At 49.9% G+C, this 22,440-nt stretch overlaps 1 protein-coding gene across 1 annotated transcript in view; it reads left to right on the plus strand.

Moving 5' to 3' along the window:
- TRPV3 (transient receptor potential cation channel subfamily V member 3) overlaps window positions 1–22,440 on the plus strand; it is a 34,263-nt gene that overhangs the window by 5,388 nt on the left and 6,435 nt on the right. Inside the window, exons 3-14 of the mRNA XM_045085463.1 lie at window positions 3,104–3,208; window positions 3,344–3,430; window positions 4,195–4,349; window positions 5,130–5,306; window positions 9,553–9,693; window positions 11,329–11,609; window positions 13,709–13,885; window positions 14,807–14,965; window positions 15,576–15,677; window positions 17,513–17,586; window positions 19,421–19,586; window positions 21,131–21,197. Of these exons, the coding sequence (XP_044941398.1) occupies window positions 3,104–3,208; window positions 3,344–3,430; window positions 4,195–4,349; window positions 5,130–5,306; window positions 9,553–9,693; window positions 11,329–11,609; window positions 13,709–13,885; window positions 14,807–14,965; window positions 15,576–15,677; window positions 17,513–17,586; window positions 19,421–19,586; window positions 21,131–21,197 (1,691 nt within the window). The remainder of the gene's footprint in view (window positions 1–3,103; window positions 3,209–3,343; window positions 3,431–4,194; window positions 4,350–5,129; window positions 5,307–9,552; window positions 9,694–11,328; window positions 11,610–13,708; window positions 13,886–14,806; window positions 14,966–15,575; window positions 15,678–17,512; window positions 17,587–19,420; window positions 19,587–21,130; window positions 21,198–22,440) is intronic.

Raw genomic sequence — 22,440 nt, forward strand, 5'->3', positions numbered from 1 at the left:
GGGATGGACTGTCATGGTCTACAGCTCCTTGTCCCAGGAATTGGGTCCTTGCTCATGGTCAGGGATCTTTCCAGTCTGACTTTCACCACTCTCCTTCCTAGCCACTGAAGACTTCCTCTGACATAGTCCTCACCTTCTGCCGTAGAAGCTTTTCTTCTACCTGCTCTCCCTGCTTCTGGGGATTTTCCCTTGTCTCTGAGGACAAGGTTCCTGGAAGGGTCATCTCTTCCTTCCTGTTTCCCACATTTCCTACATGGAGCATATTAGTAGTTTCTGAGTTAAGTAGGTGGGTCGGTGCAAGAGAGACGGAGTGGGTGAACTGATGAGTAAGTGTCCTGGGGGCTCAGCACAGTCCCTCAGCACAATTGAGGACACTTCATGGTAAGATGAGGATACATTTCCTCCACTCCCTCTGTCCCTTTGGTTTCCAGGCCTGGAATAGATAGATGCTGCCATGATTTGGTTTTTGGTCCACCCTGGGGCCCCCCTATGGACTCTGGGAGGAGACCTTGAGAAGGAGAGGAGTTGGAGGAAAGGCAAAGGACCCTTCCTCAACTTCTTGGGAAAGACTGAGAAAAAGATGAGAGCTTTGGGCAACAGAGAGCCCAGTAGGAGTCACCTGAGGTTTATACTCGTTTGTCAGTCTATTGGGTCATTCCACCCACCTCCGTATCTATCCACCAATCTGCCCACCCAATTACTCATTCCTTAGCCGTTCATGCATCCATCCAGCCTTCTAACCATCTTATTCATCCATCCAACTTATCTGTCCATCTATCTGATGAGCCATTTTCCCTTCCTTTTACACATTATCTATCCATTTTCTACTCCCCTGTTCAGTTAAGTCTTCCAGGTGTCGGAACAAGTATTGGGTTCTGGAGAATTAAGGACACTGCAAGTGTATTTCCTCCCACTGAGGATCTTACAGTTGAAGGTCGGTGTGTTGTCTGGAGCAGGGAAAGCAATGACCTCATTGTGTTATGCCCTGGTCCCTGGTCCAATCCTTGGGACCGGTTCTGACCAGTTCACCGGGACAATAGCTCTTCAAATGGTTTTTTGCTCATTTGTGCACCATCTAATCCCCATCTCCTAGAACAGTGCTGGGCACACGGTAGGTGCTCAATAAATATTTGTTGAGTAGATGTATACCAAGGAGACTAGACAAGTAAGAATAGCTTTAGGGTGGCATTTTTGGGGCACTTCAGGGATGCTGGGAGTGGTGATCCAACTGGATGACCTCTGATGCCCACTTTAGCTACACAGTCCATTTGTGGATGATTTAGAGCAGTCCTGGCTGCAGAGTCCGGATCATGTGGCCCAACCACTCGCCATCCTCAGGTCACACAGGAGGCAGAGGCTGAGGCAAAGCCAGACTAGAACCCAGGTTTTGGGCTCCCAGTCAGGGGTGTACTTCTCTTTTGGAAGAAGGATTTGATTTTAGTTCAGATCAGAAAGTTCCTCTTGTTAGGTGGAAGACAGGAGGGTGAGGGCCAATGTGCCAGTCAGTGCCACCTCCCCACCCAATTATGCCCCAGTTCTGGATTGGTTCTGAGCCTTCCAGTCTCGTCTGTTTCTGGAGGACAGGAGAGGGAGCCCCGGGTCTTGCCTGGGAAAGTCCCAGAAGACCCTAGAAGACCCTGGAATACCCAGGACTCGCTCATGCCTGCCCATCCAGGGAAGTGGCTATGTTGGGCAGTGTCCACTTTCAGCTAATCCCTAGAACCAGTTTGGCTGGAAGAAGGTCCAGAGGGCCGAGAGGAGAGCAGCACGGATAATGGTATAAACTGTGAGCCTGGAATCACGAGTCAGTTCTCTGACCAACGTGGCTTCTATCCTTGGGGAAAAGGATATCCATCGTGATCTGCTGCTCCATCCTGGGCTTTAGTTCCCTCATTTACAGAATGGGGCCAAGTTCTTTTCCTGCTACCCTTCTGAACTTGACATAGCTGGAACTGTACTTTGGGAGCTCTTCTGTGGTCTTACGAGAAAGGGAGGGGGCATGTCGATCCTCCTGGGCGTGGGAAGGAAACAGGCAGCAAAAGCACTTAGGAGAAAGAGCAGCTGGTCAGGAGGCCACTCTCCCAGGCCAGGTCACAGGGCCAGCAGGTACGTGGCAGCAGCCACGGGGTGGCGGGTATCGCAGCAACCGGCCCTTGTCCTGGTGCTCATCATCCTTGTTGTCATGGGAGGGCTTGTCCCTGAGTGTGTGATTGTGGGTTCTGTGAGCATGCGTGTCTCTGTTTGTGGGTGTCTGGTTCGGGAGTCATATCTTGGATGTGTGTCTCGCCTCTGAGCGGCCAGTGAGTCTGTCCCCTTCTCTGGGGCTTAGTCAGGTCACAGGCCCTGGGCCCACAACTCTCTTCCAGGCCTGGGAGAAAGTGTGCCCTTCACTTGCCCTCTACTTCTCATGTCCACTGTCCTAAGTGGTCTCCTGAGTTTTCCTTCTTGACGAGGATTCTTAGTCTTGTCCCCTGAACTTTTACGTGCTCTCTTAGCTCTAGGTCTGTTTTCTGTGCTGACACAACTGTATAAGAGATGATCAAAGGGGGTCGAATATGCCCTGGCAGCCAGGAAAGGCCTTTGTCGATATCAGCATCGAGGGACTGCCTCCTGGAAGGGCTCTTCTTCAGACCTGAGGCCAGAGGGGCTATTGCGGGAGATGACGGGGAATTGTAGCTCTTGTTATCATGTCCCCCATCTCTGGTGAGTCCTCGCACCTGGAGGAAGCTGCAGACAGGAAAGTCCCCCTCAGATGCTAGGCCACCCCAGCAGAGACCCCTGGGCTCGTCTCCCGGTATTTTTAGTGACAAGAGTCACCCAGACCCAGCTTCGAATCCAAGCTCTGCCACCTGCTTGCTGTGTGAGCTTGGGCAAGTAGCTTCACCTCAGAGCCTCCACATGCCCACCTGTCAAGTGTGGATAATTGGGATGGTACCCATTTGAGAGGGCAGCTGCACGGCTTGAGCGAAGCCATGAGGGATGGAGCCTAGTGTGGAGCCAGCCAAGAGTGAGGTGCTATGTGGCAGGTCACTCTCAGGGTGGAGGGCATGTGGGTGGACAGTCCCTGTCCCGCTCTAATGGCCTTGTTTGGGTGTCCCCATAGTGCACACTTCTTCCTGGAGATAGAAGGGTTCGATCCCAACCCCACTGTCTCCAAGACTTCTCCCCCAGTCTTCTCCAAGCCTATGGACTCCAACATCCGGCAGTGGTGAGTACTGGCCCCCATGCCTGCCCCTACTCCAGTCCAGTACGGGCAGTGACTCACCCGGGGCCTAATGGCCAGGCCTGGTTGTCTCTCTCTTTTAAACTTGTCTCTCTCTCTTCCTTCCCCACTCCCCCACAGCCTCTCTGGGAACTGTGATGACATGGACTCACCACAGTCTCCTCAGGACGATGTGACAGAGACCCCGTCCAATCCCAACAGCCCCAGGTAAGCCTGGCCATTCCCTTCCACCCTCTGTGTCCACCAGGTGGATGACAGAGGCATGGGCATCACAACCCAGGGAAGAGAAAGCAGCCTCCATTCCTGGGGCTGGGACAAATGTCTGGGCCCATGGCTGTGGCATGTAGGAATTTTCTTTTGTGGGGGGAGAATTACATTTCATAAACTCTAAGAAGTATTACCCATTCATTATAAAATATTCAGACAACAGTCTGCAGCAGAGCGAGAACTGTAACACAATCCCATACAAGTGAATTAAAAATACATGCACCCAAACCATGAAACTCCATGTGCATTTTGCAAGAACACATACAAACAAAAAAATACGCATTGCCATGGCTAACTCTTTGGAGTGTGGGGGCAGGGAGAGACAGAGTTTAAGAATTCAAACACTGCCAAAGATGAAAGTGGGATTTTCCTTCCTTTCATCTCATATTTTTTAAGATAATCACTATTATTTGTCCTTTCTAGTCATCTTTGCTATGTGTACCCAAATATATAGTTTGAAAAACTGTGATTGCATTTGGATTCGGAGGGAAGCCTGCAGGGGGCAACACGGATGCCAGGGCCCCGGGGCGCTGATGGAAGACTCTGGGGCCTGGTGACTGGCTGTGGAGCTGCCGCTGTGCTGTCTGGGGCCAAGGACCCGGCTGTGGTGCAGCTCTGTGCAGGCACAGCGGCCCTGGCAGGAGGAGGGGGAGAGTAGGTTGGTGGCACCCATGTGGTGAACTGGAGATACTTTCTGGCCTCAGTGCAAACCTGGCCAAGGAAGAGCAGAGGCGGAGGAAGAAGCGGCTGAAGCAGCGCATCTTTGCAGCCGTGTCAGAGGGCTGCGTGGAGGAGCTGCTGGAGCTGCTGGGGGAGCTGCAGGAACTTTGCAAACGGCGTCGTGGCCTGGACGTGGCTGGTCAGTGCCTGGCTCTAGCAGAGAGAGTGTGGGGCTGGGGGCTTGCCTCCTGCTGTCCACCTTTCCCCACAACAACCCATGAGGGGGGCATGTGAGGAGCCCAGAAGGTTGGGCTGGGGACATTGAACCTGACTCTGAGGGCATTGGGGAGCCACAGAAGGGCTTAGACAGGCGAAGGTCATGTCTGGCTACTGCATGGAGGGCGGGTGTAAAACTGGAGAAGGGCACTATTCAGGCAATGCTGGGATCACAGCAGCAGACCCGGGGGAAGGTGACCAGCTCCTCAGCAGGGGAACTGGTCTGGAGCCAAGGACAAAGGGAGTGAGAGAAAGGGAGCGTTCCCAGGTAGTGCCTTTGGCGACTTGCTGGCTGGTGGGGCCCACGTTGTCTGGGGGACTGGGAATAGCTTGTTAGAGGGAGGTGATAAGCTTTATTTGCAGGCTGCCAGGAGGTGGCAGGCTGGAGATTTCGGGCGTCAGCACTGAGGTGGACAGTGGGAAGACATGCAGTGGGTGAGATTTCCCCCTCCAAGTAGCAGGTGCAGAAGGCAGAGAGCAGAAGGCCTCACATAAGGCTTTCGGGGGCCTCACGGGGGGAAGAGTTGGAGAGGGAGGAGGGGAGCAGGTAGCACAGGCTCCAGGAGGCCAGTGGAGGGCACAGCATGGGTGTCTCAAGATCGGAGACTGCAGCCCCCACATCCTGGCCCCCCCTGCTCAGGGCTGGGAGGCCTAGGGGCAGCCAGGGCCCCTCCCACGGCTCACCCCATGACCCTGCCTGCAGACTTCCTCATGCACAAGCTGACGGCCTCTGACACGGGGAAGACCTGCCTGATGAAGGCCTTGTTAAACATCAACCCCAACACCAAGGAGATTGTGCGGATCCTGCTGGCTTTCGCGGAGGAGAATGACATCCTGGACAGGTTCATCAACGCTGCATACACAGAGGAGGCCTACGAAGGTATGCTACTTGTGGGAGGTGCCATGTGGACATGGGCTGGGGTGGGAACCAAGCCATGCGGAGCCCCCCACTGTCCCTGTGGACCCAAAGCACGCAGCGGGCTTCAGTTCCACATAGCAGGCCCTCCCCGCCTCCATCCTTGGTTCTGTAGAGCGATTCGAGTGCCCACCACAGGCCAGGCAGGCCTTGTTTTCAGCACTGGGGTGCAGTGACGAACAAGACAGATGCAGGCCACTGCTTTAAATAAAGTGATTTTAGATGGAAAACGCTAGGAAGATGATCTGAAGTGACTGGGTATGGGCAGCTTTAGAGCGGGTCCGCAGGGAGGGAACATTTGACCTGAGGCTGGCATGACTGGGAGCAGGGCAAGGGCTGAAGCCCGAGATGGGAACGAGTTTGGCCTATCAGGGCAATGGGAAGCCGGCCAGAGATGCTGTAGGATAGCTGGGCGAGGCCCACACACCTGTCAGACTCACCATCATCATTATCACTCATTTGGGTCTCAATTTTGTGGCTTCTCTGTTAAGTGGACTAGAAAGGGGCAGAAGACCAAATTTGGGATAATGTTTCCCTGCCCAGCATATCTGTTGTGAATAATCAGTAAGGTATGCCCTCACTGGAGTTTTTGGACTCAGTAAACATCCTGTTCATCTCTAATAAGGTGCAAACATGATGAGCTCAGGAATGACCAGATGCTATCTTGCTGACATGCCAAGGGGTGCTGAACATTGCTCTTTGCAGGGGATGGTCTGTCTTGGGCCCTCAACGTTTCTCATGGGAAAAAGTCATTTTTAAATATTTATTTATTTATACTCCAGACGTTCACAAGCATTTTTGCTATATTCAAGAAAAAGTAAAGGATTGTGAAAACTAACACCGTTCCTTGGAAGAGAGGGAATCCAGGGAAGATGGCTACAGCTGAGTGCTGAACTGCACGCTGAGCTCCCTGGTAGCCAAAGGAAAGAGAGTAACTACATGAGCTGTGTATAATGTTCTCAGCCTGTCACTAGGGAGCTGATACTAGTCCTTAGCCAAAGAGGTTTAGGTCAGTGCCTCAAGCTTGCCTGTCTTGATTCTTCCCCCCTTTCAGTCCCTTTCTCTCCCCTTCTTTCTTCTTGTCAGTATATAGACACTTACACCTCTTTCTAGAAGCATGTTCTAGAAATCTCTTGAGGCCAGGGATGGAGTCTGTCTTGCCCATAGTGAATTCCCTGGGCCCCTTGGTGTCTCATATAAGAGGTCCTTAATAAATGGTTTTTGAATGAGTGAATAAATGAAGGTTACTATTAAGGCGTTGCTGTCCTGGCTGCAATTCCTTTTTTCTTTCTTAGCCTTCCCTTATCACTTCCTTCTTTAATGATTTTGTCTTTTGCTGGTGGCCTTGTTGGGGGCTGTGAGCACTCTCTCTGCATGGTGGGAAGAGCCATTTATTTCTGACTTCTCAGAAGCCAACTCCCCATTCTCTCTGATGGTATCTGCTCATACCTTCCCTCTAGTGTCTGGGTGGGTGCTCCCCGCCACTGGGGGCTGAGGGGCTACAACACCATGGGGAATGGGAGTCATTTTTCCTCACTTTGGGCACATTACTTTGCCTTTCTGAGTCTCGTTCCTCCATCTGTCAGGGGCTAATATTTCCTTCCTATGCTGCTAAGAGGATCCAAAAGCAACTTTTAAAATATTATTTTTAACGTTTTGTTAAAGGCCTTCAGAAATTTGCCTTTTTTAAAGCAATGTATTCAACTAAAAATTATTATTAAAATTTTTAAACATGCATTTGAGATTAATATAATGAGTGATTTTATATCCATCAATGTATCCATTCAACATAATTATTTTTAATTACATAAATAACACATGAATAGAGTTTCACTGTAAAAAATTCAAATAAAAAGAAAGAAAATATGGCAGCAGAAAAAAAGTAGCCAACAGGAGGGTTTGGAAGATAGAGTCAAGGAAACCTTTGAGAAAGGAAATAAATAAATAAATAATAGATAGATAGATAAATAAATAAATAAATAAGGTATGCAAAAGAGAACATAAAAAAAAAAATAAGGATAGCAAAAGTTCTACCTAGGAAGCCCAACAGAAGAAATATAGAATAGAGAAAATGGAAGGGAGTCCATGGTCAAAGGAGTTATACAAAAATATTTTACAGACCTGAAGGACCTACATTTCCAGAATTTAAAAACCCATTAAGGCGCTCCTAGGTGGCTCAGTCAGTTAAGCAACTGACATCTGCTCAGGTCTTGACCTCAGGGTCATGAGATCAAGTCCCACATTGGGCTCTAGGCTCAGCAGGGAGTCTGCTGGAGAGTCTCTCTCTCTCCCTCTGCCCCTCTCCCTGCACACACTCTAAATAAATAAATAAATAAAATCTTTTTTAAAATTTAAAAATAAATAAATACCCTTAGAACATAAAAAATTCAAGTATTTAATTAAGTTAAAACAAACCCCTTTGCCCGTTTTTCCAGTCTCCTCTCTAGAAATAATTATGTTGTCTACACCTTGAGGACTTTCCTAGGCTTTTTACACATGTGTACATGTGAACATAGAAACATGTTTGTTTATTCATGTATCTATTTAACATAGAACAATAGTATACTGTTTGTATTGTTTTAAACCTTGCATTTTTTTTTTTAAACTCTATGCCTTAGACACTTTCTCATCCCAGAATATGCGAGTCTGCCTCCTTTTTTCCTGCCTAGTCTGAGTGTGGCTATCCTGTGGTTAATTTCTGTATTCCCCTCTTGATATATATATATATATATATATACATATGTATATATATATATTATTTTCCTTCAATTTTCACTATGAAAATATCACAGTACATATTCTTGCCTATGACCCCATGCTCAGGGCACATGTTTTAGGAAAATTTTGAATTGGATTTTCTGTGTTCAAAGGCATGCACATTAAAATTTGTAATGATAATTGTCAGATTTGCTTCTAAAAGATACTAGTTTATTCTCCTCGAAATACCAAGTATTCATTCCCTCATTCTCTCACCTTTCACTAATACTGGAAATTATTATTTTTGTTTGGTTCTGCTTTGTTTTTTGTTTTGTTTTGCCAATCTAGTCAGTGAAAAGTAGAAAAGTGTTAACTTGCTAGATTCTAACTTCATTTTCTCAATTATCAGTGATTCCAATCATGTTTCACTTTCTTTTTTGGCCATGTGTATTTTCTTCTCTGTGAGGTGTTTGTTAATTTTTTCTCAGTTTTCTTTTAAGTTGTCTGTTGATTTGTAAGTGGTCTTAATATATTAGGAACTTTACAAAACCTACTGTCTATTTATGTCTCAGATATTTTCCCCAGCCTATCACTTGCCTTTTAACTTCCTTTACTTTGTCTTCTGAATTGCGGAAACCTTAAATTTTTTCTTTGTGAGCCGACATGTTAGTTTTTTCTTTGTGGTTGTTTCTGCATTTTTGGGTTTTGCTTAAGAAGTTCTTCCTTATGAAAAGATTAGTTAATCAATGAATTTTTGTTTTTTTTAAACGCCTACTTCTTTAATCCACCAGGAATTTATTTTTGTATATGGGATGGTGGCAGCTCCTTGGAAAATGCTGTTTCTGGTGGGACATTCCTAGACCTATCCCCCCTGCCCCAGCCTTTCAGAGCCTTCGATCTGGAGAGTCCACAGACTCCACCATCTGGGTTAATGTCCCTCCAGCCCCTTCCCGCTGCTTTCTCCTGTTCTGTTCCTCAGTCATTGTGGCACCACTCTCCCAGCTCCTAGGCCAGTCATTCCTTCTTTCCCAGCCCCCACAGGCCATTCTGAGGACACTTTCTCCCATGGGTCTCTGGCTCTCATCATCTCTTTCTCCACTGAAGTGGCGGTTCCTGCCAAGTCTGGGCTCCTTCTAATGCATCCTCCAATTTTGCATCTAGAGTGATCTGAAAATACACATGTGCAAAACTCAAAACTCTGGTCGTGTCCCTTGCCTGCTTCAATGACTTGTGACTTCCCACAGCACTTAGGATAAAGTTCTAACCTGGCTTATGCAGTCTCGATTGCCCCCCACCCGCCCCTCCCCCCGCCCCTCTCCGCCCCGCCCCGCCCCAGGTCCCCCAGCCCTTGCGACTCCCAGTATGGTAGCACTGAAGTCTCACTGGAGCATGGAGCAGGAAGGCAGCTAGTATTTTGCTGTCGCTCGGCGGGGAGTTTGGGGGCCAGGGAGGGTCTGTCCCCCAGGGCCCAGCCGCTGAGCTCCCCCTTCCTCCTTCCCCACTCCGTTCGCAGGGCAGACGGCGCTGAACATCGCCATCGAGCGGCGGCAGGGAGACATCACCGCGCTGCTCATCGCGGCGGGCGCCGACGTCAACGCCCACGCCAGGGGGGTCTTCTTCAACCCCAAGTACCTACACGAGGGCTTCTACTTTGGTGGGTGCTGCCCGCCCCTTCCGGCCTTCCCGACCCACCCCCGTCCCGTTGGTGCTGGTGGGCTGGCCTGGAGCCCCCACTGCCGGTTTCTGCCCGCTCGGCACGTGGACCAGTGGACCCGCCCCAGGCCCAGAGGGACAGTGCCCGGGGTGGCCGCTGGGATAGAGCCTTCTGAACTGGGGGAGGGGGCGCGAGTGGGCACCCGCGTGAGCAGACTCAGCTTTGCCTCTGCCCTTGCGCCCGATGCTTTCCAGGACTGCAAACACGCAGTCAAGAGTCAGAGAGGAAGATTCCCTGACTGACAAATTAGGGCGTTCAAAAGGAATTGGGGGTTAGGATACTCTGGGTAGAAAAAAAAGATTGTAATGCATAATTTAGATATAGTGAAATTCACCCGTTTTAATGGATAGTTCTGTTCAGCCCCACAAATGTATACAGTTGACTAACCACCACCATGAGGGCAGGGTATAAATAGTCCCAGCACACCAGAAACTTTGCCCCCACAAATTTGTCAACCCCTTTACCCACTCCAGCCCTTGGCTGTAACCACTGACCTGTTTACTCTTCTGGGTGGTTTTTTGTTTGTTTGGTTGGTTTTTATCTGTAGGACTAGCTGGGTCTGAGCAGCCATGAGGACAGGGTCTTATACAGTCCATTGTCCAACATTAGACCCTGTTGGAACCAGTGTTGGGAAATGTCTGTCAGGTGGGATGAAGAGAGGGAACAGAATGGAGATTGAAAGGGAAACAGTTGGAGACCTCCTGTCCGGTCCTCGTTCCATCCCAGGTTTGCTGTGTGACCATGTATGAGTCACCTGCCTTCTCTTTTCTTAAAAAACGTTTATTGATCACTTACTATACACTCCTGGCACCATTCTAGGTGTTTGAAATGTATCGGTGAATGAAACAAAGTTTCCCATCCTCATGGAACTTATGTTCTAGACTGGAGGAAAATGATCAATAATAAACATAATAAATAACACTATGTAATATCTTAGAAAATGATAAGTGCTATGAAAATATAAACAACAAGTCAGGGAAAGGGGGTCAGGAGTTCCAGGGCAGGGAAGTGGATTTCAATTTTAAATAGTGCAGTTAGGGCGACTCATTAAAAACCTGATGTTTGAGTGAAGACTGGTAGAAGTGTGGAGATGCCCAAGGCAGATGCTGAGAAACAGTACTACAAGCGAGGGGAACAGCCTGTGCAAAGGCCCTGAGGTAGGAAAAATGCCTTGGCGTGTTCTAGGAAAAGGAAGAAGGCCACTGTGGCCGGAGAGGAGTGAGTGGGGGGTAGGAGAGGAAGTGATGTCTGAACATGCAGGGCCTGTGGGCTTTTGCTGGATCCCGGGCTTTTATTCTGGGAGAGGTGAGTCTTTTGTGTCACTAGGATCAGTCTGACTACTATGCTGGGGATAGTGATGGAGGCCTAGGATGTTAGTAGGGAGATCAGTTAGGAGGTAATGGCGGTGATCCAGCTTTGGTCTCCCCGCTCTTCCCATACAAGGCAGAAGGTGGGGGGAATTACAGGGAGGCCCGGGTGTCAGTCCTACTGAGGACGTGGGCCTCAGTCCTAGGGCTTGCGGAAACCAGGCACGTCTAGGAGAGAACTGAGGTCCAGTGCTCCCTACTGCCCCAGGCGAGACCCCACTGGCTCTGGCGGCGTGTACCAACCAGCCCGAGATTGTGCAGCTGCTGATGGAGAATGAGCAGACGGACATCACCTCGCAGGACTCACGGGGAAACAACATCCTACACGCGTTGGTGACAGTGGCTGAGGACTTCAAGACACAGAATGACTTTGTGAAGCGCATGTACGACATGATCCTGCTGAGGAGCGGGACGTGGGAGCTGGAGACCATGCACAACAAGGACGGGCTCACGCCACTGCAGCTGGCTGCCAAGATGGGCAAGGCCGAGGTAGGGCCCGGGGTGGGGGACGGGAAGGAGGGCAGGGAGGCTCCTGGCCGGTGCTTTGGCCTTTCTGGGGACCCCACAGATTGTACCGTGGCCTCGGAAAGATCAGCCTGAAGTCTAGGAAGTACATTTGTGGCCTGGGGTGGGTTTGTTCTGAGTGACCACACAGAAATATGTCACATGGGGGCCCCTCTGGACTTTAATCCCTGACACTCTGTGTTTCTATGCCCTGCTCTGGGACTCCCATCTGGGGTCAGAGTGGGGAAACTTGAAGGCTGTGGTGATGTGGGACCTGACAGGCTTTGTGACTGAGGATTCCTGTGTGGTGAGGCAGGCACACAAGCCAAAGCTATGTCTGAAGACCCTCAGGGCCTTCAGCCTCTCTCAGGAGGCTAGGAGCCCCAGAATGCCAGCTCTGCCTCCAGAGCCAGTGAGCTGCCTGAGTCTGGAGAGACCTCTCTCTGTCTGTCATGTTGAAACTCTGAGCCAGGTCCCCAGCAGGAAGTGTGGTGGTTTGTGGCCCTTTGTGCCCTGTGTGGAGTGGCTGAGGAGCTCAAGGCTTAACCTTGGTGAAGACTTGGGTTGAGGCGGGCTCCCATCGCTGTGGGTGCCTGGAGTCACAGCTGGGTCTGAGATCAAGGTCAGGACTCAGGTGGGCCCGAGGGTAAGGCCCGGCGTAGCTTGCTCTTCAGCCTCCATGTGTCCAAGCCCTAGGAGTGGCCTGAGGCTCCTGGGAGGCTGTGAGAGGACTGGGTGGGTGCAGGGGGCTATTGAACAATCACAGCTGTGTCCGCCTCAGGGCAGCTGACAGGGGAGGCGGGGGCCTTGAGGGCCTTGGGCCCAGTGTCAGTGGTCAGGGCTGGGGCCCACAAGGGACCTTTTCATTCTCTTGCGGGGGAAGGAAGGGTTGGAGATTGGCTTTGACAAAGGAGAAATTGTGTGTCTTCCCACCCTCCCTACCGTCTCCTAACCTCCCCCAGGAACACGGTTTGTGGGGGGCTTTGAAGAGAGTCAGATGAGGGTTGCATGCAGAGCTTCCTGATAGCTGCTGTGGCATGCGCTGTGGTGCTTGGAGTGTGGCCCCGTGACCTTTTGACTCTCTGGGGGATAATGTGCTCCCCCGTGGCCAGTCCTGGGGAAGAGACACCCCCATTCCTGGCCCTCTCTCTTCTTCATTCAGTGCTCTTTGGAAAACCTTTCTGGATGCTGCCCAAGTTGGCCACTATGCTGGGAGTGGAAGGTGCAGAGATGCTTAGACACAGACTCTGTTTCTTGGGGCTCTTTGAGGCTGGGGCCCAGGATGGGGAGACTGGCCCTATGTCTGGAGGCTCTCTGCCTGGACTGTGAGGACAAGGCTCCCATATGAGATGAGATGGGAGCCCCACTGGGTGGTGTGAAACCAGGGCTCTGACACTGTTCTCCCGAACAGAACCCTCTTCCTGGGTCTTGGTTTGGTGCCCCAGGAAGCTCCGGCCCCAGTTTTGGAAAGGAGTGAACTGGAGAGCAGTGGCTCTCTACCTTGCCTGCACTTTGGAACTGCCCATGGAGCTTTACAAAACATAGATATCTGGGTCCCACCTACAGAGCTTTGGACTGAATTAGTCAGTGCTGTGGGATTGTCGAGTGTCCCTAAGTGACTCTACTGTGCACCAGAGTTTGAGGGTCACCTGGAGAGTGGATTTCTCAGGCCTCTCTGCCAGGCTGGCATCTTGTATGGCCCACAGTGAGCCTCAGCTGGAATGGTCTTGACAAGGCTAGGGAAGCTGGAAAAACTTCTAGTTTCTTCTCCCATCCAGGTCAAATAGAAATTATTTCTGAAAATTGTCAGTTCTCAGATGCTTCACTGAATGGGGTCCCCAACTGGTACAAGGCTTTATGATCTTACTGTGCAGCTTTCTGCACCCTGCAAAGGGCCTCTGCACCTTTTGTCCCTTGTATTCTCCGTCCCTGGTGAACTAGGCAGAGCAGTGAGGTTCACACGGGTTCTGCAGTAGAAGCCGAGCTGGGGGCTTACGGTGGGAGGTGCAGAGGGGGGCTCAATCCATCCAGGTGGGAACATCTTCCCGGCCCTGTTCAATGGCTGTTCCTCTTTCTGTCCCCAGATCTTGAAGTATATCCTCAGTCGTGAGATCAAGGAAAAGCCACTCCGGAGTCTGTCCAGGAAATTCACGGACTGGGCATATGGGCCGGTGTCATCCTCACTTTACGACCTCACCAACGTGGACACTACGACAGACAACTCGGTGCTGGAAATCATCGTCTACAACACCAACCTTGATGTGGGTCTCTCTGGGGGGCTGGGGACGAGGGGCTGGGCCTCAGGCCAAATGGGAAGACCTATGGCACTAGCTGGACATGTCTGTAGTCCTCCAGTTCTTTACCTCACTGGGGAGAGTCAACACAGAAAGAGCAGGGCTAGCGCCGGTGCTGTGTTTACTTGTTCCTAGCTAACCTTGTGTTACAAACTTCTGTGGTGGGTGTCTCCTGGCCCCAGAATCCTGGGCAGCGTGAGATGGTGGGTGGGATGATTCCTGTTGATCTTCTCCATCTTGATTCTCTTTCCCTTCCCTGATGGTTCTATAATCTCCCCTACCCACAGAGAAGGCACAGCTGCAGCAATCAGGGAGGCCTTCCTGGAGGAGGCAAGGGCTGGGGCAAAGATCACTGAAGCTGGAGGGGAAGTGAGAGGATCAGCAGTGAGAGGTTTTCAGTTTTTGGGAGGGAATTGAGGCAGCAGATTAGACCATCATCATCCCCATGTTACCAAGAGCCATGCTTACTGGAGCCTGCCTCGTCTGTGGTCTCCCTGAACCCTCACAGCCTACTGGTTGGTAGGACAGTTTAGTTGATTTCAGTTTTATAGATGAGGAAATCGAGGCCCTGGGAGTATTGGGGGTTTTCCTAAGGTTACACAGTGAAGGGGCCAAGTTGGTTCCAGTCATGGTCCTTCCCCCTTGCGGCTCTTGCTCCCCACTGAGCAGTGGGTCCTCCCACTGGAAGCCCAGCTCCTGTGGGGTTTGGAAGCTGCCTGGGGGCACTGGGAAGGAGCTACAGGAGCCAGGAATGACTCTCCCCACATTTCCAGCCAAACCAGCTCATGGGACAGAATGATTGGCCCCTTCTGCCAGGGGTGGTACTGACTCAGAGCTCCCTTTTGGAACGAGGGCCCTTTGAAAGTGGGGGTGGTGTTCTACCCCCAGAACCGGCATGAGATGCTGACCCTGGAGCCCTTGCACACGCTGCTGCATATGAAGTGGAAGAAGTTTGCCAAGTACATGTTCTTCTTGTCATTCTGCTTTTATTTCTTCTACAACATCACCCTGACTCTAGTCTCCTATTACCGGCCCCGGGAAGAGGAGGTACGTGGGCCCCTGGAGGGAGGCGGGTGAAGTGGTCAGAGCTCCAAGAGCTTGCAGAGTCCCATGTGCAGATGAGGAAACTGAGGCCCAGAATGACATTTGCACGGCGTTCCCCAGTTGTTATCCTTCACAGCTTCCAGGGAATGGAATACATCTCTGGTCCTCAGCAATTGTGGGGAAATCTGGAAGGTTGGAAGACCCAGGCTCCACCTAAATCTAGAGCTCATTGGGTGTTTCTGCCATGAGGGTCACAGAAATGGGAGGGGGGACTCCCCCACTGTGGGTCTCAATTTTCCATTCATGACACGGGGCAGAGGTTTAGCTTTGAGTGTCCTCTAAGTGTCTGGACATGAATGGGTTCTGGAATGAACAAACGCCATGAGGTGTGAGGGGTCGTTAGCATGGATTGGACTGTTGAGTTCTGGGTCCCACTGTGGGTGGGGACAGGGGCACAGAGCTGCCGTTCCTTCTCTCCCATTGTACCGAGCTTGGGCTTCGCGTTGGTCTCCAACTCAACTAGTGGTCTTGGCATGTGAGCGTGAACCCTACAGGCAGAGGGGTCTTCCTCAGTCCCCGTCTTGCTCCCATCCATTCCTTCCCTTCTTCCCAGGCCCTCCCGCACCCCTTGGCCCTGACGCACAAGATGGGGTGGCTGCAGCTGTTAGGAAGGATGTTTGTGCTCATCTGGGCCATGTGCATTTCTGTGAAAGAGGTGAGTGGCCCACTAAGCCCCTTGCAAGGCAAGGCAGAGTGACCACAGGCCTGGCTTTGATGCACCATCCTCTGCCTGACTATGGGGAGGGGGGGTTCTGGGGAGTACTTCCTTTCTAAGCTTTAGATTTTGTAGATCCGAAATTAGTTTCTTAGGCAAGCCTGTCCCACCTGCTTTATCTGTCCACCCCTCGATCCCTCTATCAGCCATCTACCCTCCCAGCCACTCAGTGACCCGTCCTCCTGTCCCTCCATCCACACATTCGGTCACTTCTCTCCCTGACCCAGCCCTTCCTCTGGGTTTATCAGTCAGTCCCTTGCCAACCACCCAACCGAGGAATCGACAGGTATATTTTGAACACCTGCTATACGTGCAGCCCTGGGGGAGGTGAGAGGGAGAGAGGGAGTTGGTGCTCTTTAAACTCACAGTCTTGTGGGGGATTTCAGATGGGCACAAACATCTGGATCCTAAAACGGATGGTGTAAAGGGCCCTGTGTTGGGTTCAGACCAGCACTCAGAGGAAGAGAGATGACTTTTACCTGGGGAGAGGACAGGGAGGGAAAGCATGAAAGCAGAGATGGTATTTAGTCTGCAAGGGCAGGATTTGGCACGAGGGCACTGGAGAGAAGGTCATTACCGAGTGGGCAGGGGGAGCAGCATTAAAGGGCTCAGGGGCAGGAGAGCTAATCCATATCTTTTTTTGTCTTTTAATTAAAATTTTTAGTTTTAATTCAGTGTAGTTAACTTACAGTGTTATATTAGTTTCCTTTGTACAATATAGTGATTCAGCAGTTCTGTACAAGACTCAGTACTCACCACAAGTGTACTCATAATGCCCTTTACCTAGTTTCCCCCAGACCCTTCCCTCCTCCCTCTGGCCACCATCAGTTTGTTCTCCATAGTTAAGAGTCTGTTTCTTGCTTTGTCTCTATTTTTTCTTTTTTTTTTAAAGTAAGCTCTACACCCAACGGGGGGCTCGAACTCACAACCCCGAGATCAAGTGTCACATGCTCTACCAACTGAGCCAGCCAGGTGCCCCTGTCTCGATTTTTTCACTTTGCTCATTTGTTTCTTTTCTTAAATTTCACATGTAAGTGAAATCATACGGCATTTGTTTTTATCTAACTTCTATCACTTAGCATAATGCTCTCTAGCCCCACCCATGTCATTGAAAATGGCAAAATTTCATTCTTTTTTATGGCTGAGTAATATTACATTGTATATATGTCCCATGTCCCTTATTTGTTCATCTATCAGGGGACACTTGGGCTGCTTCCATAGTTCGGCTATTATAAATAATGCTGCCATAAATATGAGGATGCATGTATCTTTTTGATTTTGTGTTTTTGTATTGTTTGGATAGATACGCAGTAGTGCGATTACTGGGTGATATTTCTGTTTTTAACTTTATGAGGAAACTGCACACTGTCTTCCACAGTGGCTGCCCCAGTCTGCACTCCCATCAACAGTGCAAGAGGGTTCCTTTTTTCCCGCATCCTCACCAACACCTGTTGTTTCTTGTTTTTGGCTTTAGAAGCTAGGCTGTGTCTGGGCAATGGCAGGGAATTGTGTGACTGTGCTGCTTTGCAGGGTCTGGGTGAGGATAAGGTGGGGGGAGTGAGAGATGTGAGAGGATTTGGGGGTACACCCACTCCTACCCTGGGATGCCTCTGCTCCCGGGCATAGGTCCCCTTCTGTATTTCTCACCTGGGCTCTAGCTTGGCCTTCATGCCCTCCCCCTCACCGAGTCTCAGTCCTGAGGAAACACTGCCTTCCTCAGATCCTCCAGTGAGAGGCATGCAGGGGTGCAGCTTTTCTTTCCTTTTTGGCCTCAGGGCATCGCGATCTTCCTGCTGAGACCCTCAGATCTGCAGTCCATTCTCTCTGATGCCTGGTTTCACTTTGTCTTGTAAGTAGGTCTGTCCCATTTGGTCACCACTGCACAGGCAGGGCCGAAGTCCTGTATGGTGGCCGCTGTGTCCTCTGGAACCACACTTCCATGTCACCATGTCCCAGTCATTTGGCCATAGTCTCGTGTGAGAGAAGCCCATGGACACCCATGGAGAGGACCAGAAGAGCCTAGCACAGTGCCCACCATCAGGTTGCAGTGATGACTGCCTCCACCTTGGCAGGTGTGGCAGAGAAGGCAGGAAGAGGCTTAGTAGTGGTTTACTTCTTTAGGAAGAGATGGTCTGGGCCAGTTCCTCCTAGTTTTGTGGGGTCTAGAGCTTGCCATCTTGGACTCTGGCAGATCGGGGCTGGAAAGCACTAGAGAAATCATCAAGTCTCATCCATAGACACAAAAGCCAAAGGCCAGAGCAGGGAAATGAGTTACTCAAGTTCACACCAAGCCTCGGTGGTGTCTGAGCCAGGCCCAGCGACCCAGTCATCTTCACCTTATGCTAGAGCAGGGGTGGTTACCATGGGGCCAGGAAGCCTTCATTCAGCAGCCTCTCTGAATGAGGTCACGAGCTGACATCAGAGGCTTATTGGACACCTGTCTCTCAAGGAACAGAGGCTGATTCAACATTGCTGCCATGCAAAGGAAATGGGACTTGCAGTGTGGAACGAAGTACGTTGGGCTCTTCGGCTCTGCAGATCCCACCAAAGTCCTGCCTCAGAGTATTAGGGAGGCTGGGTCTATAGGACCTTAAATCTTGGCCCAGTGTTTCCAAATACCTAGGTGTTTATTATGTATGCACCTGCCTTCTAGAGGCATACATGGAATTCTTCATCCCTGTGGGCAAGTGGGGTGCCCAGATACTGCAGTGAGTAGCTGGACCCCATGATATCTCCCTCATGGGAGTCTTCCACCTTTGAGAAAATACGAGAATTCCAGTGAAGCGTTTGTTTATCCAGCCACTGCTTTAGTACAGACAAAAGGGACCAATGCATTGCCCTGCTTTTCAGCTCCTTAGGTGTTTTGTTAAGGAGGGATACATCGTGTTTCCTCACTTCAGTTTAGAATGCATCGATCGCCCAATCATTTGCTTTTCAGTGCACATGAAAAGCAAGGTTGCCTGTGTCCTAACTTTAACTCGTTGGATATTTTATAATCATGGAGACCGTCTGATGTTCTAAGCAATGGAGCTTTTTATCTACATGTCTGCATCACTGATGATGTAGTGGTGTTTAGGAGTTGATGCTGGTCCTGTGTGTTTGTTATATGTTGTACTTTAAAATGTATATAACCTAAAAGTTGCCATCTTAACCATTTTAAGCGTACAGTTCAATGGTGTTAAGTACATTCATATTGTTTTGCAACCAATATGTTCAACAGAGCTATCATTTAGCACATATTATAGTTGTTAAAAGACTTTTGTTATGATTGGCTTTTAAGCATAGACGTTGTTAGCTTTCATCACTTTTGTTAAAAATGCAATCACTCACTTACCTCCCTTAGTCTACTCCAGCGGTTCCCTGATCTATGTGGGCATCAGAAATCACATGTGCCAGTTAAGATATATGGGCTCCTGAACCAGAATCTCTTTGAGTCCTCAGGATCTGTATTTTTAAAAAGTCCCTGCCAGCTGCAGTCTACCTGCTGTTGGCTCTGACACAGTCTGCTGATGCCATCCGCAAGGCTGGATGTTCGAGTCGAGAGGGTCTGGGGCAACCTTACCTTCTCTTCCGCATTACCCTTCAGGTTGCCACTTCGGGGGTGGAAGGGAGATTGGGGTTGGACTGTCTCCCTGGATGCTGAGAAGTAAGTAAGGCCCTTGTCTCCTGTGTCTCCTGAACAGTTTTGTCCAAGCTGTGCTTGTGATACTGTCTGTCTTCTTGTACTTGTTTGCCTACAAAGAGTACCTCGCCTGCCTCGTGCTGGCCATGGCCTTGGGCTGGGCAAACATGCTCTACTACACGCGGGGATTCCAGTCCATGGGCATGTACAGCGTCATGATCCAGAAGGTGCGCTGGGGGGCTCGTGAGCGTCAGAGACACACAGGCATCTGTGCTGGGGAGATGGGGAGTCCTCAGAGAATGTCCATTTTTCCAATCGGGAAGCAGGTTTGGAGAGAAGCCTGCTTCTCTCCCTCCCTCCCAAACACTACTGTCTCCCATTGCTTGTGGCCAGGCTTTAAGAGTCTAGACCTTGAAACACCTGGGCTTGTTGGGCCCTGGGAAGGAATGATCTCACCCTCAGGCTGTGGTGTGCTGGTAAGTCTTTAACAAGTTTATCGCCCAAAGGATATTTACAAATAATCAACTATATAATGGCCTTTATTTAAATTCCACATAGCCAGAAGCATTTGTTGATTTTTCTTGGACTCGTGTATCTGCTGCCCATTTATGGTTGGAAGTGACAGATATGTCAATATCCGCTGATATTTTCTTTAAGGAGTAAGATGGAAGTGAAACAGCACAGCCTTATGAGAACTTCCCTTGCTTGTCAGTGATGCGAACTACTTACTCGCTGACTTGAATAATAGTTCTCAAATATTGGGAGACTACTTCATGAATGTTACTGTTTTATTCATGACACAACAGCTACAGATAGGACACATTGTAAATTTTTTTTTTAAAGATTTTATTTATTTGACAGATCATATACTTAGGCAGAGAGAGAGAGAGGAGGAAGCAGGCTCCCTTGAGCAGAGAGCCCGATGCGGGGCTCGATCCCAGGACCCTGAGATCGTGAGGTAGAGGCCCAACCCACTGAGCCACCCAGGCCTCCCCACATTGTAAATTTTAATCTGCCTTACCGTCATCTCTATTGATGTCTTAAATCTAGATCTAGAGAAATCTAGGTCTAGACAGTCAGCAAACATCATGAGTCTGTGATGTGTCCCGCTCACCGAGTCCCATAATGTAAATCCTAGCACGGCTGATTTCCAGCTGCCAGGATGATGGAGTTAAACACAGAGTCAGGAAGAGATGCTCAGTAATGCAAGATATAGTAGGTACACAGTATGGCTGCCAGTGACGTAAATAACCTTAGTCACGTAGATAATTGCAAAGTGAGTGATGAGTTTTGAATATTTATTATCTTTGTTTTTACTATAATTTAATTATAAGTTTACGTGATTTAATTTTTCATAATGGCTCTGTTTAACAGCCAGGTTACAAAATTGATAAGAATGTAACCGTCAGCTCTGAGCTGACATCAGGCCCCAGCACACCACTGCCCCCAGGAAGCGTGAGGGTTTCCCACACGAGACACTATGGAAAGAGGCGCTCACGTACAGAGTGAATCACCAGGGACAGGCCCAGACTATGGGCCAGAAGGGGGAGGGAGGAGAGCAGGATCGGAAGGGAAGGCTTCTTGGAGGAGATGGGACCCAGAGCGGAGCTTTGGGGCTTGGGAAGGGTTTGCTAGGGGGAGGGAGAATGGTCTGGGGGAAGGTGTGGTCGGCGGGGGGGGGGTTGGAGAAGGGTGAGAAGCAGTAAGGAGATGAGGGTCTAGTGAATATGTACTCAAATCTTACCCTGAAATCATGTTTCTCCCTTTATAGGTCATTTTGCATGATGTTCTGAAGTTCTTGTTTGTATATATCGTGTTCTTACTTGGATTTGGAGTAGGTAATTTGTTTGTGGATATCGGGAACTGCCGCATTCGTAAAGCACTTCATACAGAGGTCAAAATGACAGCGTCCCCAGCAGCCTCAGCAAGTCGTGTCACCTGCCAGCGGAGCACTTGCCGGGCTTAGCCTTTTCCAGGCATTGCCTTTTTATTTCTCTCAATATCTTGACCAAGGGGGAGTCATTGTCCCTGCTCGTAAGGTAACTGAGGCTTAGAATCAGACCTGACATCCACACTGGGGTGTGCCTCCCGCATTCACATCCAGCATCTTACGTGGCCCCCACAACCTGAGAGAGGATTGGTAGGTGGTGTTGGCCCCATTTCACAGACAGGGAAGGTAGAGTCTGCAGCAATGTGACTGAGGGTCTTTGAAAAATAGGAGTAAATTAATGCATCGAGGTAAGCTCCTTTGGCTCCCCACACCATGTTACTTGCGGTTTGGTTCAGGTATATCTGTGAGGGCCTCTGCTCTCCTGGGGACGGGAGATGGGGAGCCCCCTCTTAAAGTCTTTTCATTTATACAACCTGATTTTATTTCTACCTTCTGCATAGAGAGGTATCATTGAGTTTTCCCATCTCCTCCAACCCCCTTCCCCACCCCTCACCCCCAGCCATGATCATTGGCATTTGAAATTAGGCAGGCATTCCCATCTTCTGGTACCTTTGCTGGGCCACAATGTGTTTATTTATTTGCTCCTTCACTTGCCTTTTTATTCATCCATGCATTTACTCACTCATTAATTTGGCCATCCATCCATCCATCCATCCATCCATCCTTCCTTCCTTCCTTCCTTTCTTCTATCCATCCATCCATCCATCCATCCATCCATCCTTCCTTCCTTCCTTCCATCCATCCATCCATCCCTCCATCCACCTCTCTTATCCATTTAGCAACAAGCCACTGCTATGGTGTGTTGGAAAGAAGAGAAAAAAATGGCGCCAGTCTTTTTGGCCTGGGGATCTCCCAACAGACTGTGAGGAAGAGACTCAGGACCTTACAGTCTTGGAGGAGATGACCCAGGCTACAGGAAGCTGGGAGCCCAAAGCGGGACAAACAGAGATTATAGATCACAACTCTGGAAGGCTGGGAGTGATCAAGGGCTGAATGGCAGAGTAGAGGAAGGAGAAAAAAGTGTGGGCTTTGTTAGGCAGGAAGAGTTTTTTACAGGAGGTCATGGCAAGAGAAGCAGCCTGAGGAAGCTTCTAGGAGCTGGGGGAGGCGGGAGGTGAAATTTAAATAAG

The sequence above is a fragment of the Mustela putorius genome, unplaced genomic scaffold (genome assembly GCF_011764305.1).
Source record: "Mustela putorius furo isolate JIRA1106 unplaced genomic scaffold, ASM1176430v1.1 tig00000867_pilon_pilon_pilon, whole genome shotgun sequence".
Classification (NCBI taxonomy): domain Eukaryota; kingdom Metazoa; phylum Chordata; class Mammalia; order Carnivora; family Mustelidae; genus Mustela; species Mustela putorius.